At 49.7% G+C, this 19002-nt stretch overlaps 4 protein-coding genes across 4 annotated transcripts; all 4 read left to right on the top strand.

Moving 5' to 3' along the window:
- Window positions 1-316: 316 nt before the first annotated feature.
- F5147DRAFT_427737 (uncharacterized protein) lies at window positions 317-985 on the top strand. The gene is made up of 2 exons (XM_041429784.1): window positions 317-893; window positions 947-985. The coding sequence occupies exon 1, from the start codon at window positions 495-497 to the stop codon at window positions 849-851; it is 357 nt and encodes a 118-aa protein (XP_041286947.1). The 5' UTR covers window positions 317-494; the 3' UTR covers window positions 852-893; window positions 947-985.
- Window positions 986-1925: 940 nt separating this feature from the next.
- On the top strand, window positions 1926-3384 carry F5147DRAFT_722135 (aminotransferase). The gene is made up of 6 exons (XM_041438897.1): window positions 1926-2014; window positions 2068-2142; window positions 2198-2434; window positions 2490-2613; window positions 2665-2958; window positions 3011-3384. The coding sequence occupies exons 1-6, from the start codon at window positions 1931-1933 to the stop codon at window positions 3373-3375; spliced, it is 1179 nt and encodes a 392-aa protein (XP_041286946.1). The 5' UTR covers window positions 1926-1930; the 3' UTR covers window positions 3376-3384.
- A 4902-nt stretch (window positions 3385-8286) lies between these two features.
- F5147DRAFT_748003 (aminotransferase) lies at window positions 8287-9724 on the top strand (the record flags this gene model as incomplete). Its single annotated transcript, XM_041440009.1, has 7 exons — window positions 8287-8370; window positions 8424-8498; window positions 8554-8790; window positions 8846-8969; window positions 9015-9308; window positions 9361-9641; window positions 9665-9724. 7 exons carry the CDS (start codon window positions 8287-8289, stop codon window positions 9722-9724), a joined length of 1155 nt encoding a protein of 384 aa, XP_041286945.1.
- Window positions 9725-14368: 4644 nt separating this feature from the next.
- Window positions 14369-14947, top strand: F5147DRAFT_529880 (uncharacterized protein; the record flags this gene model as incomplete). Its single annotated transcript, XM_041430060.1, has 1 exon — window positions 14369-14947. A coding segment is annotated over one exon (579 nt), but the record flags the coding sequence as incomplete, so codon positions are not given.
- Between the last annotated feature and the right edge of the window lie 4055 nt (window positions 14948-19002).

The following is a 19002-nucleotide window of genomic DNA, read 5'->3' as shown; positions in this document are numbered from 1 at the left end:
GACGGGATACACCCAGCTGACCATCGGATGTTGGCATCTTCGAATTCTCAACTAAACATCTACGTCACGCACTCGAGTGCGGCTCCGAGCCTTTCTCCGTCATTTTTAAAAGGTGGGAGATATAGAGTCTTCAGTTCAAATTTTTAATTCAAACTTCAGAATGATGGCGTAGAGCGGCATCATGTACAATTTCAAGTCAAATCTCATTTTGCTGAGTGCAATCATGAATAGCAAACATGTGTTTCAGTGAGCATCCCAGACTATCCTCGCACTTCGACAACGTGATACGGACTAAATCCTCATTCTGTACAGCGTCAGAAACACACTAATACCACAACCCCATAGACACCATTGGATGCGCAGACATCTTCATTGACGATAAAAGTATTTGTGTGCATAGGACCTACAACCTCTTCCTGATGGTGCTCGCGCTTTTCCGACGGTCATCATAGCAAGTAAAGTTTTGTGCAGTACTTTTTCAGTCGAGCAGGAAAATGGGTTTGACATGGATGTCTCTCAATATGTCGCCGGCTCTCAACAGAATATGCTTGCTCGTATTCCTGCGTTTCACTAAAACTTCCCTGCCTGCTTCCAGCAAGCACGTCGTCGTTCAGGGCACTGCAAAGCATCACTGGATTGTGACTGTCAAAGACATTGCATTGGGAGCTTCGGACACGCTTATTACTACTGACGACAGCTCCGGCAGTATCCTCCCCTTATCTGATACGCGAAGGAACCACAGCGTCAGTATTAGCTTGCTCTCTTATTCCTTATCTAATATATTTAAGGACGGGACATTTGATCCTACCTCGGACCTGTCATTTTACCAAATGAATGAATTCAGTCACTGAAAACACTGCGCTTTCTACAAAAGGACAATAGTTTACCTAAAGGTACCGTGTTGCAATTGGGATGGAAATACGAACGCCTCGATTATTCCTCAAAGACAGAGTTAGGCTGCGGGAAGAAGCATAGCTGATATAGCTACAGTTCTTGCGAAGAAATAACCTATTTTGGTTTTAGAACACACATAATTTGCAGCTGCCGCCTAGCAGTACAACTGATAACTGTATCCAATAAAAATGTTGGGCACGGCCTCGAACGAAAGGTACGCCCCATGACACGGTAAAGAGGAGGAATCCAGAAACATAAAAACTCACATCCTCAGATCATTTCCTCTCATAATCTCGCGAAAGGTCATTCTCTCCCTTCAAATGCGTATTCGTGATCTTCGCTTGTTCTCGGTCGCAGTGCCAAGTACTTCTTCACGTTTGACGGCGCCTTCGGAATCGTGCAGTAGCCTGAAGCCCCTCTGTATCGTACCTGTCAGATACCAAACAAGAGGAGATACTTCAAAACACGTACCAGTATGCAGCGCCTTCAACAAATCAACATCATTCGGCACCTTCAGCGAATGCCACGACTCGGAATCAAATAATTCTGTCCAAAACAAAGTCAGCACGATGTATCCCACACTACTCAACTCACCTTTCTCAACATGCTTCCCCACAGTCTCACCGCCCGGCTTGATCTCATTTCAAAACACCATCCGCAACTGACCATCATTCACACTGCACAGTCCCCGCAACAAGCACCTTCCAAGGACACACAAAGTGGCGGTTTTCACGTGACTTGTCTCGTGATCACACGCGTACTCTGATTACCATTGTACAATGTCTCCATCAACACAAGTAACTGATCATCAACTGGAGAGTAGCAGGGGGTCTTGTATTGTGTCGTAATGCATGGACGATTTCCATTTAGAAGGGTAGCCGACCCGACCCGATCCGATCCATTGATAAGCTCGAGACTTCTGACTCGGAAGCGACGTTGATCGAGTCATTATTCTTGTCATATCTTCCTAGTCAGTTGTGAGTGTACTTATATAAACATATAGGTCCAACTGATCTCGCATATCGTCACAATAGCTATGGGTGACGGAAACAGCGTCACTTCTCCAGCCCCAGGCCAAACGGGAGACTCTCCCAACTCGGGAAGCCCTGCTGCACTCGATGTGAGTGTGTCGCCTGCTAAACGTAGTCACGTGTAACTCCAACGCTATTGCAGGCATCTAAGCTTAAGATCACGCTCGCACAGACACTGAAGCCCCTGCAGCCCATCGAGACATTACTTTTCGGCCAGGTGAGCAAATACTCCCGACAACCATATTCATGTCGCTCAACGATAATGATACCAGACATTCTCGGACCACATGGTTGTTGCAACTCACGACCCTGAAAAAGGGTGGTCCGCGCCTGAGCTCAAGCCCTATGGACCCATTACACTTGATCCTCAATGCTCGTGCTTTCACTACGGCGGAAATATCTTTGAGGGCATGAAGGCTTACCTTGGGCCTGACGATAAGATACGCTTGTTCCGCCCAGATATGAACATGCGTCGAATGGAGAAGTCTTGTGCACGTCTCGCTCTTCCCGTGAGTACCGTGACGTTCATGCAGGGAGTGTCTCTGACTTCGTTGCCCCATACAGACCATCGATGGAGATGCTGTTTTAGAACTCATAAAGCGTCTGGTGGATGTTGATAGGCGCTGGATACCCAAAGAATCAGGATATAGTTTGTATATCCGTCCTACCGTCATTGCAACCCGTCTAGGTTCGTGGAATAGGTTGATGATGTATAGGTATTCACCTGATTGGGATGTAGGTTTGGGACTGACGGCGTCTGACCATGCGATGCTTTATATTATTGTATCGCCAACTGGGCCATACTTTGCGAAGCCTATTTCTCTTCTTGCAGTCAGTGAGAATGTGCGCGCGTGGCCGGGTGGAACTGGAGGAGACAAAGTTGCTGGCAACTACTCACCCGGCTTCCTGCCCCAACGCACTGCTGCAGATAAAGGCTATGATCAACTCCTTTGGCTGTTTGGTGATGACAGAAGAGTCACAGAGGCTGGAGCGATGAACTTCTTCGTTGTGGTCAAGAGGGACGATGAAGACGGTGAGTTTGAATTGGACATGGTTTTATATATAAATGAACTCATTGGTTGAAGGCGTGGACCTCATCACCGCCCCTCTGGACGGTACTATTCTACCTGGAGTGACTAGAGCATCATGCCTCGCCCTTGCGAGTGATCCAGAATTCCACCAAGAAATTTCAATGCGCTTACACCCACAAGAAATGGTGTATACCATGAGCGACCTCGCCAAATGGTCGTCCGAGGGCAAACTGCTTGAAGCATTAGCCATAGGCACAGCGGCCATTGTAGGACCTTGCAATAGAATCGGGTTTGAGGGTAAGGACATCGTAATTCCTGGAGATGGGATGGGTCCAGTCGGCACGGCAATCCGGAAAAAGATTCTTGATATCCAGGAGGGTAGAACAGAGTGGAAAGGATGGGGCGTGGTCTGCGCTTAGTGATATGTTGCCACAATACCTACGATATTGGTGCTCGTACAATAGGGTCTTCTGTACCTCTCTTGATGTATTATTGATGTATCTAGTACACCGTTACACGGGTAGGCTGCATGAGGAAATCCAGCGTGATAATTGGAAAAGTCGGGATATTTTCTCCTTCCATGTACACATTATGTAACAATTATAAGGAGACTGACAGCCCAATTCACGAGACATGGACAAATTATCATATTCTCTCAGTGTGGTACGGTGATTGAGCTCGTGAGGTGCAAAGTGCAATGGGAACCACAACGCTTGTATCTTATGTAATAGGGGTGGATGCTCAAAGTGGCTCGCGGTTTTCACGCTTCTACACTACCATTGTACTACGTACCACAGCTCCGGCAGTATCCTCCCCTTATCTGATACGCGAAGGAATGGAAATACGAACCCCTCGGCTGCGGGAAGAAGCATAGCTGATATAGCTACAGTTGTTGCGCGTTGAAGAAATAACCGATTTTGGTTTTAGAACACACATTTGCGGCTGCCGCCTCGCAGTACAACTGATAAAGTACTGTATCCAATAAAAATGTTGGACACTGCCTCGAACGAAAGGTACGCCCATGACACGCTAAAGATGTTTAGAAACATAAAAACGCACATCCTCAGATCAAAATCTCTCGAAAGGTCAATCTCTCCCTTCAAATGCGTATTCGTGATCTTCGCTTGTCTCTGTCGCGGTGCAGAGCACTTTCCCTTCTTCTTTACATTTGACGGCGCCTTCGGGATCGTACCTGTCAGACACCAAACAAGAGGAGATATCTCAAAACACACACTAGTATGCAGCGCCTTCAACAAATCAACATCATTCAGCACCTTCAGCGAATGCCACGAATCAAAGAATTCTGTCCAAAACAGATGTATCCCACACTACCAAACTCGCCTTTCTCAATATGCTTCCCCGCAGTCTCATCGTCCGGCTTGATCTCATTCCAAAACACCATCCGCAACTGACCATCCTTCAGTCCTCGTAACAAGCGCCTCTCCCTCCTCCAGCTCCTTAATAGCCTGCGGTGCCTCCTTCCAAGACTCCTTAGAGTCTGTTCGGCCACCATTATTTGCGCAAGTTAGAATTTGGTTCTGGCTTTGCTAATCGTCGGAGCTTGAACAAGATGTCACGCTCCGATAACGCTTACCGTATGCCTTATCCTACTATCAATACAATGCCTCTTGATCCTGATTACGACGAGGACGCTAACGAGGACGAATATGACCTTGTGGAGGCAGAGGATATGGACAACGATGCAGAGGAGAGTGATAAGAAGTATCTGGCATGCATCATGCAGATGGCCATGCATGCTATGCGCACGGTCATTACAGTCCTCAACGCAACAACTACCGCGCTCGAAGCTTACTCAAACACCTACTATGACAAAGAGCCGTATCATACCTCCGCTTTGTCGGGGACTGCATGGGTCACCGAACTTCTCACTGGACACCCTGAACGCATCAGATGCGAGCTCGGGGTCCACAAGCACGTTTTCTATGTGCTCATCAATCTCCTTCGGCAAGCAGGATGCAGAGATTCCAGGCATGTACTGCTAGAAGAGCAGCTTGCTATATTTCTCTATGCGTCTGTCACGGGTCTCTCGATTTGCCATCTTGGTGAACGCTTTCAGCGGTCCAATGAAACAATATCAAAGTACGTATATTGTTGCTGTCCTGGTATCAAGCTTATGTTCTTTCAGGTATTTTAAACGGGTTCTTTTCGCATTCTCCTCGCCACCGATATATACGACATACGTCCGCCTGCCCGACGTAGATAGCCCTCCTCCCCCCGAAATCACGAAAAACCTGAAGTTCTTCCCGTTCTTTGTTGACGCTATCGGAGCCATTGACGGTACACACATTGCATGCCATCCTTTTGGTGAAGATCGGCATGCCGCTCGGGATCGCAAGGGGAACTTCTCTCAAAACTGCCTCGCGGCATGTTCATTCAACCTTTCGTTTACCTACATGTTGAGCGGTTGGGAGGGGTCAGCTGCAGATGCTCGTGTCTATCACGATGCTCGTACTACCGATTTCAATATCCCTGAGGGAAAGTATTATCTTGCGGACGCTGGATTTGGCTCGTGCGATGAGCTTCTGGTCCCATTTCGGGGTGTGCGTTATCATCTTGTAGAGTGGGGTCGTGCTAATACTTTGTATGATGCGTTCTGCTAGTACCATTCATACTTATGTTCACATCATTACATAGGCCTCGTAATCGCAAAGAACTTTTCAATTTGCGTCATGCAATGCTTCGAAATGCTGTTGAGCGCATTTTTGGTGTCATCAAGCGCCGATTTCGTATCCTTCTCCTCCCGCCAGAGTACAAAATGGACATTCAAGCGCGCATTCCTCCTGCCTTGTGTCTCGTGCACAACGTTATTCGAGTTCACGATCCAAACGACATGATGGACTATCGTAATGTGTTAGATGTGCACATTCTCACTGACACTGGAAACCTTGCTAACGGTCCTCCTACTGAGCACGCACGCACTCGTGCGAGCCTCCGTCGTGACCAGATTGCTAGTGAGATGTGGGAGGCCTACAACAGGGAAAGGATTCAGAGGGGGGAGCAGGCAATCATAGAACCACTAGTACTGTAGTCACGTTAATACCATAGCCGTTCGGACCCTCATCGATGACTATGATCCAAAGTATCTCCGTCAAATGATGACATTGTTGTCAGATTAAGACCGGACCCTCATCGATGACTATGATCCAAAGTATCTCCGTCAAATGATGACATTGTTGTCAGATCAAGACCAGACCCTTATCGATGACTATGATCCATAGAAATAGTGATATTGCTTTGCTACTACAAGTACAATACAAGAGAACACGACACGACAAGAATACATGTAACACTACTTTGAATGCTGCTCTAAAAACAACCGCCAAAGACTATCTACCTCAATAGCGAGATAAATATCAATGATAGCGATGTCAGCCTGAAATTTATTCAAGATATTGAGTAGTTGTACGTCCTCTAGACCCTCACTCTGCAACTTTTTCACCGCCTTCTGCCTGCGCAAAGGGATGGGATCTACTGATCGCGCCAAGGTGTTGGAGGTGTTGGCCTCAAGAGCATTGGCTGCGCGCTCTAACGTCGTGTTAAGACCGCCAATATTAGTCCCCATATGCTGGATGGCCACAGGCATCGTCAGGCATGCAGACTTTGCTGAGTCTCCCGATTTCGTTGAATGTGGGGGGCGGGTAACGATATCAAGCATACTTTCGTCATCATCAATCAGCTTCCGTTTACCGGAAGCTGTTGATGATGGCGCACTAACACGGACCGACTCAAGGGAGGGTTGCTGTGCAGCGTCGAATGGAGGGAGGCTCTCTGGGGTGAGGGGGGTTGCGCGCTGGCCACCTGAAATAGAGCTGGGGAACTCGATCCCATCGAGCGCATCTCCAAGGTCCATCATATGGACCTCGTCAAAGGAAAGGGGGGTGACTGCGCTGCTAGAAGAAGGCGAAGGAATGATGGGAGGTGGTGTCGCGATGGTGGCAAAGAATGAGTTGTTGTTACCTGGCTTGACAGGTATGAGACCTTTCAGCGCCTCATAGTGCTTCCAACCCTTGTCCCGGAGGCCTTTGGCCTTTGGATTTTTCTATTGATTCATAGTAATTAGCATTGTCGTAGTAGTTTGATGCGAATTAAAATCACTTTACCTTCACAAAGTCGGTCCACATGTTTTCAGACTCTGGAGTGATCGAAGCTCCATGTTCCATGCTGTAAGATAGTCCGGAAGCGTTGGCCACTTTGTCGACGACGTTGAATGTACCACGGAGCTGAAACTCGATCATTAGTGAGGGTACCAAGGCTGATATAGTAGTAGTACATACCCGCCCCCATTTTGATTGACATGCTACCGCTGTTTTGCTTGCACCCGAGCAGGGGTGTTTTTCCATTTCAGCGGCAGCAGCAACCCAAAATGTGTGATCAAAGTTCATACCATCACCACCTTGTGAGCGGTTGGTGGTGACATACTGGATGAGGATGGTTTCGTCTGCTTCCGTCCACACACACCGATCTCTCGCTTCCATTAGCTCTGCACCACCACGGGCACTTTTTCTGCCCCGAGACATCCTGTAAGAGTTGCGATGATGGATAGATTGTAGACGGGTAACGGGCATGCCTACTACTTAGTATTGATTGATTAATAAGGTTGGTCACACTGTGACCAGCACGGTCCTATGATTATGAAAGCAAAATATAGATTCTAAACCTGCGTAAACTGGCGCAAATATTGGTGGCCGAACAGACTCTTAAGCGCACACACAGGTGTTCCTTAAAGTGGCAGTTTTCAGTCACGTGACTTGTCTCGTGATCACACGCTTCACTAGCAAGTACTCTGACTATCATTGTACAATGTACAATATTAATGTCTCCATCAACACAAGTAACTGATCATCAACTGCAGAGTAGCAGGGGTCTTGCATTGTGCCGTCATGCACGGATAATTCGGAAGGGTAGCCGATTCGATCCGGTCATTCTACATATTGTAACGTTACAGAAGGCGGTACAGCTGGTACTCGACTTGCGCACCGATTCGTTCGCACACGGACAACTGTACACTGCGCTGTAAGAGTACGTGGTCGTAGAGATATTCAGGCGCATTTTCGAGAGGAGGAGGAAGAGACGACGGCAAACATAGTATACAGACAGACGTCTATTATTCTGAATGGAGGCATAAGGTTAGCGTCCGAAGGGTTCGGAACTCTTGTACATCTATCACAAGCTCGAGACTTCCGACTCGGAAGCGCCGTTGATCGAGTCATTATTCTTGTCATATCTTCCTAGTCATGCTGTGAGTGTACTTACATATAAACATATAGGTCCAACTGATCTCGCATATTTTCCCTCCGGTCACAATAGCTATGGGTGACAGAAACAGCATCACTTCTACAGCCCCAGGCCAAACGGGAGACTCCCTCAACCCGGGAAGCCCTGTTGCACTCGATGTGAGTGTGTCGCCTGCTGAACGTAGTCACGTGTAACTCCAACACTGTCGTAGGCATCTAAGCTTAAGATCACGCTCGCACAGACATTGAAGCCCCTGCAGCCCATCGAGACATTACGTTTCGGCCAGGTGAGCAAGTACTCCCGACAACTATATTCATGTCGCTCAACGATAATGATACCAGACATTCTCGGACCACATGGTCGTTGCAACTCACGACCCTGAAAAAGGGTGGTCTGCACCTGAGCTCAAGCCCTATGGGCCCATTACACTTGATCCTCAATGCTCGTGCTTCCAGTACGGCGGAAATGTCTTCGAGGGTATGAAGGCTTACCTGGGGCCTGACGGTAAGGCACGTTTGTTCCGCCCAGATATGAACATGCGTCGATTGGAGAAGTCTTGTGCACGTCTCGCTCTTCCCGTGAGTACCGTGACGTTCATGCAGGGAGTGTCTCTGACTTCGTTGCCCCATGCAGCCCATCGACGGAGATGCTGTTTTAGAACTCATAAAACGTCTGGTGGATGTTGATAAGCGCTGGATACCCAAAGAATCGGGATATAGTTTGTATATCCGTCCTACCGTCATTGGAACCCGTCCAGGTTCGTGGAATAGGTTGATGATGTATAAGTATTCACCTGATGTAGGTTTGGGACTGACGCCGTCTGACCATGCGATGCTTTACGTTATTGCATCGCCAACTGGGCCATACTTTGCGAAGCCTATTTCTCTTCTTGCCGTCAGTGAGAATGTGCGCGCGTGGCCGGGTGGAACTGGAGGACACAAAGTTGCTAGCAACTACTCACCCGGCTTCCTACCCCAACGCACTGCTGTAGAGAAAGGCTATGATCAAATCCTTTGGCTGTTTGGTGATGACAGAAGAGTCACAGAGGCTGGAGTGATGAACTTCTTCGTTGTAGTCAAGAGGGATGATGAGGACGGTGAGTTTGAATTGGACATGGTTTTATACATAAATTAACTCATTGGTTGAAGGCGTGGACCTTATCACCGCCCCTTTGGACGGTACTATTCTACCTGGAGTGACTAGAGCATCATGTCTTGCCCTTGCGAGCGATCCAGAATTCCACCAAGAAATTTCAATGCGCTTACACCCACAAGAAATGGTATATACCATGAGTGACCTCGCCAAATGGTCATCCGAGGGCAAACTGCTTGAAGCATTAGCCATAGGCACAGTGGCCATTGTTGGACCTTGCGATAGAATTGGGTACGAGGGTAAGGACATCGTAATTCCTGGAGATGGGTTGGGTCCAGTCGGCACGGCAATCCGGAAAAGATTCTTGATATCCAGGAGGGTAGAACAGAGTGGAAAGGATGGGGCGTGGTCTGCGCTTAGTGATATGTTGCCACAATACCTACGATATTGGTGCTCGTACAATAGGGTCTTCTGTACCTCTCTTGATGTATTATTAATCCATCTGTATAGTACACCGTTACATGTATGTGTTTGGTAGGTTGCATGAGGAAATACAGCGTGATAAAAGTCGGGATATTCTCTCCTGCCATGTACACATTAACAATTACAAGGAGGCCGACAACCAAATTCACGAGACATGGACAGATCATCATATTCTCTCAGTGTGGTACAGGTCGGTGATTAATGATTGTTAAGGAAGAGCAGAATGATATCGGTAGAAACCTGATATTACCCAACAGCAGCTTTGTCATTAGTGGAACCACAACGTCAGTATCGGCTTGTTGGAGGATGTGATTGAATTTTAATAGGGGTGGGTGCTCAAAGTGGCTCGCGGTTTTCACATGACTTGTTTCGTAATGCAGCCACACGCTTCACTAGAGTCTAGCAAGTACTCTGACTACCATTGTACTATGTACAATGTCACCATCAACACAAGTAACTGATCATCAACTGGACCTACAGTACCTCAAAAATCATCTGAATCTTGACTCATCTCTTGAATCCTCATTACTCGATATCTAACACAGGATAAACCCAATGCGGCGATCCTTGAAGCGAGCTTTGACGTACATTGTCTACCATGTACAACAACTTCGTCACTATGGTCATTTCCCCCACTCAGGGCACGAGGACTCTTACCTTGTCCGGGAAACATACTTAAGTTGGACCTGCTCAGGCAGTATGGCACTCATCATCTAGATTCTGCTTCCTGTCTGCTATCCATCCCAACTTGAAATCTATCCACCAATACTCATTTTTGTAGTCACCCATACCATCCTCCAATGGCTTGTAATCTCGCAAATACTCATGTACCTGAGCTGACGACCGACAATCGCGCATCCGGCAGTGGAAACTTCGCAGACGTTCGGAAGGGAATCTACACCCAGCAAGGTCATAGTAATACCGTACGTGCTACTCCGTCACTGGTGACGTTTAACGCACTCATATTCACCCATCGATGTAGGTAGCTGTGAAGGTCTTGAGACCATCACTTCTGTCAGACATGAGGAAAACCATACGGGTATGTGGATCGTTTATCCATGCGTCATCCTTTTTACTTAGTCTGCCTTTGGAAATTTTTACGAGAGGCAAAAGCTTGGAGCACGCTGAATCATCCCAACGTGGTTGGATTCATCGATGTGTGTTATCAAGATATACGAGGGGGTGGTACCCCCAAGTAGCATGTGGTTAATGCTGACGGCCTGCTGGGGATGCAACCGGCTGTATCCGAATTTTTAAATAGCATCTATCCTGATTTGCAGTAAGTAAGCTACATGGTGAAACTAGTGTCGGATATTCCTTCATTACATATGTTATATAACACGGACTTGACGAATAATGCTATATAGTTTTTTTTTGGTTTTATGTCAATAGTGAATTCATCGTGGACATGATAGGGGAGTACCCGTGTGACACTATTAGTCAGCATAAATTTAGCTTTCACGGCCGTTGGACTCTCATTGTCCCGGGTCCGTCAACGTGCAAAGTGCTCGCCTATCCGGAAGACCCATACCACAAGACAGCGGGAGCGTTTGCAACCAGGAGGGTCTCATCCAGGGCAACGAGCTCATGAGCAATCTGGCCGACAGACTCAAAATATGAATCCAACTGTAGACATACCAAGGAAAGTAACCTATTGTGCTGTGCGCCACCAACGCGGGCGCAGGGTACAGTGCCCTTGCGCGATGCCGGGTGTAAATTAAACCATCCCCAGCGATCTTGAAGCCATGCACTGGGTGGACCAGCTCGGGCTAGACTGGTTTGCCTCGTTGCCTGCACAGTTTTGGAAGACGTATAATTCATAACGTATGCCCTGAGAGTCCGATTCCTGTGCACACTGGCAATTTTTGGTACACGTTCTTCAGAGAGCTTCCGAAGGTGTACAGTCCGCCCAACGCCTTGATCTGTGAGCTCGCAGGTATTGCGGGCAACGACATAGACGTGACCGGAAACCTGCAGCAGGCGATCAAACATAAACAAGGGTTGTTTATTGCATAGAGGAAGACATTCCATACATTAACGGTCTCATCCAAAGGTGAGTTGTCCTGCGATCAAGTGGAACATAGCTGACCATACATTGGAGGTGCCGGCCACTCCGAGTTCTGGACTGAAGGATTGGTTCGAAGCGCAAGGTAGGTTGGGTGATCACTGATCAGGTGGATAATACGTCGCGCAACACGTAACAATTTATGGTCTGACGAGCCTCAAATTTTTCTAGTTAGTCTCTTTTTTTCTTTGCGAGTCTTGCACCTGCTTGGTGTTCGTGTTCATTCACTGGAGCTGCACAATTACGCCCATCCTATAATTCCACACCACAGTCTTGATGAACCACGTCGCCGCACGATTCATCGCGCGTGTTGTAGTCGTTAAGATCGAAATCGCAACATAGCAGATTTTGTGCTCGTAGCCGGCCGGAAGACGGGCTTCATGCGCACGCACATGGTTGATCCAGTGCTGATGGATTGGACAATGCCTGAGTTTTTAACAACAGACGCGGTCACCGTGTTCTGTGTGTTTACGAGCACGGTATATGGCAGCCCCGAAGACATGCCAAAGGGCAAGAATATACTTGAACTTAATGCCACAGAGTTCGCCACGACGTACGTGCGCGGAACGAGACGCCCATTTACTCGACTGGATGCCGTATCGGAGGATCGATAACCAGTGCGCGCCATGCGGATGTGCGTACTTCGATGTGAAGCTGGGCGATAGTGGAAGTTCGATCCGGAGTTTATTGCGGGAACTGTGCGCACGCAAGAATGCCCAAACTGGGGTAGGAATGGGGAATGTAAGGCCTGGGCCCTGGGTAGTAGATATTGGTACTTTATTGACGGAGTGATCGGTGCACATGTTACGTTGCTCGTACGAGTCGTATTGCTACCTTTGCTGCAGTATTTTTTTCTTAAAGCTTCGTGGTATAGATATGATTCAAGATCCTCATTAGCAACATGGCAAAGAATACGCACAGGTCAATGTACTTCTGCCACCTTGAAAATCCTGCGCACACTGCGTTGAGCCCTGGCAAACACGAGGTGAATCAACTTACGTGTCCTGATAGTATTGCACGATGCATGAGGCAACATGTGACGGGGATCATTAGCGCACATCTAAATGAAGATGAACTCAAATATACATGAATATGTAACACCCCATTGCATCGTCTCCCTTGCAGCTTCGATATCACGAAACGCAAGGTAACACAACACGAGTATGAGACATATGGCTACATGGTGGCACTTCCATTCAACGTGATATCCTGTGTATCGTAGCCGCACAATATAAACCGTCAGCGCGTCAGCACTCAGCCATGCATGCATGCTATACCAGAGAAAGCCACAGCACTACGTCACAGAATCAGTTCTGCCATGATATTGACGGACATGAATAGATGTGCACAGCACTTAATGCTTGAATGGACCCTGCACCTTGTTAGATGCCGGACAAAGGCACTCCCGTGTGAGGCTGACAAGTACATCACGAGAACCACAAAACGCATCCAACACGCACGCGCCCAGGCTCGTGAACAACATGTGCCCGCCCGCGTGGCACATTGTACATATACCATGACCTTTCGCCCCCAACGCCCATGAATTTTGAATCTATAGCCGTCGATTCCCATTCCCAGCACATGAAAAGATTCGCCAATCCCGAAAGGCGAGAAGACGCACTCTCAGACCCTACCGCACCGCCTCAGGTGGTTGAACCGCAGCAGCAGCAACCTCAGCAGCAACCATCACCGAGTGCGAGCCACCCAGAAATCAGTGATGAAAGACCGCTGACACAGACCACCATCCCACAGATGTTCCACCAAAAGATGTTTCCTCACGGCCCGATGATACCAGCAGACAGCTTTCACCAGTCGCGCTCACTCCAGAAGACCGCGAGTACAGCCGTTCGAGGCAGCGCCAAGCCGCTGCAGAAGACAAGGGTAAACAACGTGCACCAGCAGAGCTCCTCTATGAGGACCGCACCAGGCTGAGCCCAAACCCAGTAGATGACCGCGGAAAACAACGTGCACAAGCAGAGCTCCTCTCTGAGGACCGCGCCAGGCGGAGCCCGAACCCAGCAGTAGATGACCGCGGAAAACAACGTGCACAAGCAGAGCTCCTCTCTGAGGATCGCGCCAGGCGGAGCCCAAACCCAGCAGTAGATGACCGTGGAAAACAACGTGCACCAGCAGAGCTCCTCTCTGAGGACCGCGCCAGGCGGAGCCCGAACCCAGTAGTAGATGACCGCGACCGCATGAGACAGCGCACACCCGGCGCAGAAGACCGCAACAGACAACGCACCCCCGCTGAAGTTCAGCAAGCCCCACAATACAATGAGCGTTCTCCTCTCTTCACGCCCCCTCAGTCGGTGCGCGGATCTGCGGGCCCAAGCCGCGGGCACGACGCATTTAGTCACCGCCAGCACTCGCCTGCCGACTCAGATGACATCGTCATGGTAGACAATCGCACAGAGTCCCAATCCAAACCAAGCTTCTGGGCGCGCCTCACAGGTATTGCAAAAGAGAGAAGCGAGCCAGAGCCCACGAACACACGCACGCGCGGCCGGCTCCCCCCACAGCCCTCCCGCCCCAATGTCGTGCTCTTCGGCGAGCGAGGAGCAGGCAAAAGCTCACTCATCAACATGCTTGTCGGCCGGGATGTATCATCTCCATCCAACCCAGACCTCGCACCGTTCGCGAGTAGGGGGTACGCTGTCGATGTGGGCGGACGGGAGGTAGTGGTGTGGGACTCGGTGGGGCTGCAGAAGGGGGAACATCACGATACGCTGTCCGAGGGTGCTACGAGGAACCTGCAGGGGTTGATACAAAACATTCATAGCGGCCTCAACCTCCTTCTGTTCTGTGTCAATGCCGCGCGCGTAAGTGAGGCTCTAGGAATCAATTACGATGCATTTTATAGCATTATCGGAGGCAAGAAGGTGCCTATAGTGCTCGTTGTGACGGGTCTGGAGGACAAGGATCCGATGGAGGGGTGGTGGAAGGAGAACGAAGCTGAGTTTAAGAGGCATGGGCTGACTTTCGATGGGCATGCCTGCATCACCACTACAAGAGGGAAACCACTCAGGGACGGCCCTGGGCACCGGCACGACGAGCAATATGAGCAGTCCAAGCTGGCTGTTAAAGAGCTGATCAAGGCAAAACTTGGTGCGGCCATCATCATTAGGGAGGAAGGGAAATTGGCGGAGTTGAGGGAGCTCTTGCGAGAGCAAGATGTGAACGCGACAGGCCAAAACACAGATAAAGGAAAGAATGGATGGAGTTTAGGAAAAACGGGGGGCACTCGAGAAGTACATAATGGCTACGGAAGCACACACGACGAGCAGTGGGGCGGTGACAACGGGACGGACAGAATAGAACGAGAGGGAAGGACTGCCGCGTTAGCATTACTGGGGGGGTTGTTTGCCGTATTTATTTGCCTACATTCAGGTATCGTCAGCTGTGTTTGATTACGAGACATGGACGAGCGTATTCATATGCCAATCACACTCACTCATTACATTATACCCTTTGCAGGCGCAAGAAAGACTGATCCTTGACGAAGCTGGAAAAGTTCAGTTGCAAAGTCCGCTTCATATGAGAAAGAAGGATTGTGCAGCAATTGGATGTTGGTAAAGCAATACACACTTTGCATCTATGAGATCGCCTCGTACAAGTCGATCTTCATGCATACTGCATAGAGCACGACTTAGTATCGCGGATCAAAGCAACACAAAAATGCATAGCTCACCCTACTCCAATTTTTGACTCCATAACTCGTTTCCTCTTGACTTCTTTAGCATTAAGACTCAGCAAGATATGATGGTGATGCTGTTCGAATACAGTGTGCAGAAGGCGAGGCCTTCTCAAAAAAATCTTTTCTTTGTAACAACCTCGTCAGCGACAGCGATGAGCATCTACACGTTACACATCTCTGGACTTCTCCGACCATCGCAGCGCACTCCGAATCCTCCCGAGGACGGTACACAACCCAGACTGAGAGAAGAGGCCCATCTACAAGCCAAGAGGGAGACAAGTGACATTCGTCCTTGAACACAAGCGGGCGAACACACTGGGTAACATTGGTAAATCACGGTGTTAGTGAACATATTCAAGTTGGAGTCGACAGGACCATATCTTTGAGATTCACGTTAGAAGCTTAGTGTTTGGGTCGCAAAATTTTAATTTCTACTACGACGGACAAAGACCTAAGCTGTAAGAATACGATAGAGCTATCTGGGCGAAAGCGCGCAGCGCTTCCCGGTCCCGATCTGCATGCCTGTAAGAGACGAGTGAGCTGCGAATCCCACACTAGTAGGAGTTCAGCGACGCATAGAGCGAAACTCGTATTCCCAAGGTAGTAGGAGCGGATGAACTAGGTGCTTACTTTGACGAAAGCCTTAGCGGACGCGTGGCATTGTGTATCGCAGATACTCATCATGAAGTGCAGGGGTGGCTTGCAGGTATGGTGCGAGGATCTGTGCGTGTTTTCGAAGGTAGAGTTGAAAGGCGTCGCTAGCCCAGCGTCCCATGGTTTTGACTACGTCAAATGGGATGTTGCGAAGAAGATATTCCAATGTAGCGCCTATTCTGATTCCATGACCCTGCAGAGGGACCAGGCCTGCATCTGTCGCGGCTTGTGCGAGGCACGCAATGAATTTTGACTTTGTGAGGACGCGATGGCCTTTCCCATGCTTGTAGGAAAAGAGGGCTATATTTCCGGGAGGGTCGTTAATGTGGTAATGATTCTCTAGAGCTGCTACAGGGTCGGAGACACCATGCTGGTGCGCGCATGAAACATCTTCACCTGTGGGGGAAGATTTTGTGCGCGGTAAGTGGAACACAGTCGTTTGCAAACCGTTTCGGTCTGTTTCGCGTTGGACGTCTGAGCGGGTGATGTGCAAGGATGGGTCAAACCTGTTAATGCTGGGCACTGTAAATTCACCTGCTCGAGCCATGGTGTAGAAGGTGATGGCGAGGCATGCGCGTACTGCAGCGGTGAGTGGATTGTCGGCGTCAAGTTTTCCCAGGAGCGCTTCGACGAAGCTGATTGTGTATGGTTGTCGTTTCTTCTTCTTGGAAGTGGCGGGGGTAAGGTTGTTCGCTGCTTTGAGCAGCGTGACAATTTGGTCATCATCGATGGTCCAGGGTTGACTGTGCAAGATATGCCATGCGCGCACACCATGTACATAGTTGGATACCGTTTTTCCAGAATATAGACCCGCCATGGTGGCAATGAATGAGGCGATGAGGTCGGAAGATGCTGGGGACCGTTGTGCTTCTGCAATCGACTTCGTGTCGCAGAATACGTGAAAGGCGAGGATTCCACTGCCATACAGTTCTTGAGTGCTGCGGGCCCAAGCGTGTATCATTACGTTTTGTATGCGCTGGACGTCGAGATTCGGGTGCGTCAGCAGTGAGTTAGAGCTCGTCGGGGACCAGAGACGTAGATGGTCTCTGGCTGCGCAATGTGGGCGTAATGGGGATGGGAGCAGAGCGGGGTTAGCAGGATAGGCTGTAGGGGAAGAAGCCTTCAATGGCTGTTTGATAGTTTTCGTGGGTGGCAAAGACTTACTATGTTTGTGACGCTTCGAAGAGAGCCTCCCCCTCGCGTCTGAGGATGTCGTTGAGGTTGTGGGGATGATGGTTGACATCGCGGCGAGGCTGAGCGGGTGTGGCAGTTCGGCGCCGCGTCGTTTCAGCGAGACGTTCAGCAGGGAGAGTGGGAGCGTCAAAGTCAACGAGGAACTCTTGGATTTCTGCGGGAATGTGCACTGGAGGGAGAAGGAGGTTGGCTGGTGGGTATTTCCCCCTTGAAGGCTCGTCTGCGGGGTTGTGCGTGCTGGGAACGTAACGAGTGAGGAAGGTGCAGTTGGTTGTGGCTGACAGCTTATGGATGCGTTTGAATACTTCATTGGTGGCGCGGTTCCGGCTGCGGCCCTTCCACCATCCTTCGACGACGCCACGGTTATCCCCGTAAATCTTGAGGCATGAGTTTTCTGGGCAGTTAGCAGCGAGCGTGCGAGCAAGGAGTTCCATTCCGACTGCTTCGGCCCAGCCAATGTCTCGATTGTCTCTGTCCCACCCTGGAATAAGGCGCCAAGCTCGCCACCAGCCCTTGATCCAGATCGCAACGCCAACGCCCGAGCTAGCGTCTGAGTAAGCTTCAGGTTCGATGACGTCGACAGGTCCTGGGATGGTGCGGGAGACGTTGGGTTGTGCGAGAGTGCTTTTCCACCAGCGGAGGTCGTTTGGAGTGTCTTTTGGGGGGGTGCGAGGCATGTGAGGACGGTTACTACAGATGGATAGCATGGCTTCGAGGGAAACCAGGTATGCTCTCCCGGCAGGGAGAACGAAAGACGCGTGAAGGAGTTTTCCGTGGAGCTGTTGCATTTCGTGCAGGGTGTGTGCGGGTTGCTTCTCCCACTCACGGATGGCCTCCAGGTATTTCTCCTTCTTCTGTTCTGGGATGGAGACCCTGCGGGTCTCCAGATCCCATAGGAACCCGATGAACGGGGCGCATGTGGAGAAGAGTATGTCCTTGGCGAGTTCCCACGGGATGCCCAGAAAGCGAGAGAGTCTGTTGATATCGTCGAAGCAGTAGGTGAAGCGTGCGTCTTCTGGGGAGCGGGGAGAAGCAGAAGAAAGGTTAATGATTGGAAAGGTGAAGTCTTCGTCGAACTCCTCAATTCGGTCGTCGGGCGTTGAGGATCCTCGATACCAGCGACGACCTCCCTCCACAAGACAACCGCCGTTCTTGGCGACGATGAGTGCTCTTGCTGCCCGCAGCCGGTTGTATTCGTTGAGGTATTTGCGCAGGATGCGGATGAAGAAGTGGTCGTCGACCCATTTGGACACGGGGCCGATGCCTTGTGAGCGCATGATGTCGGTGCCCGCATCCGCCATTTCTCCGTATGATCCTGCGGCTGATGAACAACTGAAGCAGAAGCTCGTGTCGATGGCGAAGCTGTTGGTGTCTGTGCGAACCACCAATCCCGGCCATTGGGAAGGGTGTAAAGGTACGGTTCGGTAAGCTTCGGCCACGTCTCGGACGGCTGCTTGGGATCCTGGTGGAAGGTGCCAGATGAGGGTGCAAATGGTAGCGGCGGTGCCCCACGTGCAAGGGTAGAGGTTGGAATCGATGGATGAGTTGATGGATGAGATTGGGGGGGAAGGTGATGAAGGAAAGGATAGGTTTTGGACAATGCGGAAT

Source organism: Suillus discolor (assembly GCF_016758755.1).
Source record: "Suillus discolor strain FC423 chromosome Unknown F5147scaffold_89, whole genome shotgun sequence".
Taxonomy (NCBI): Eukaryota; Fungi; Basidiomycota; class Agaricomycetes; order Boletales; family Suillaceae; genus Suillus; species Suillus discolor.
The sequence above is the reverse complement of the archived record's forward strand: the minus strand, read 5'-3'. Positions and strand labels throughout refer to the sequence as shown.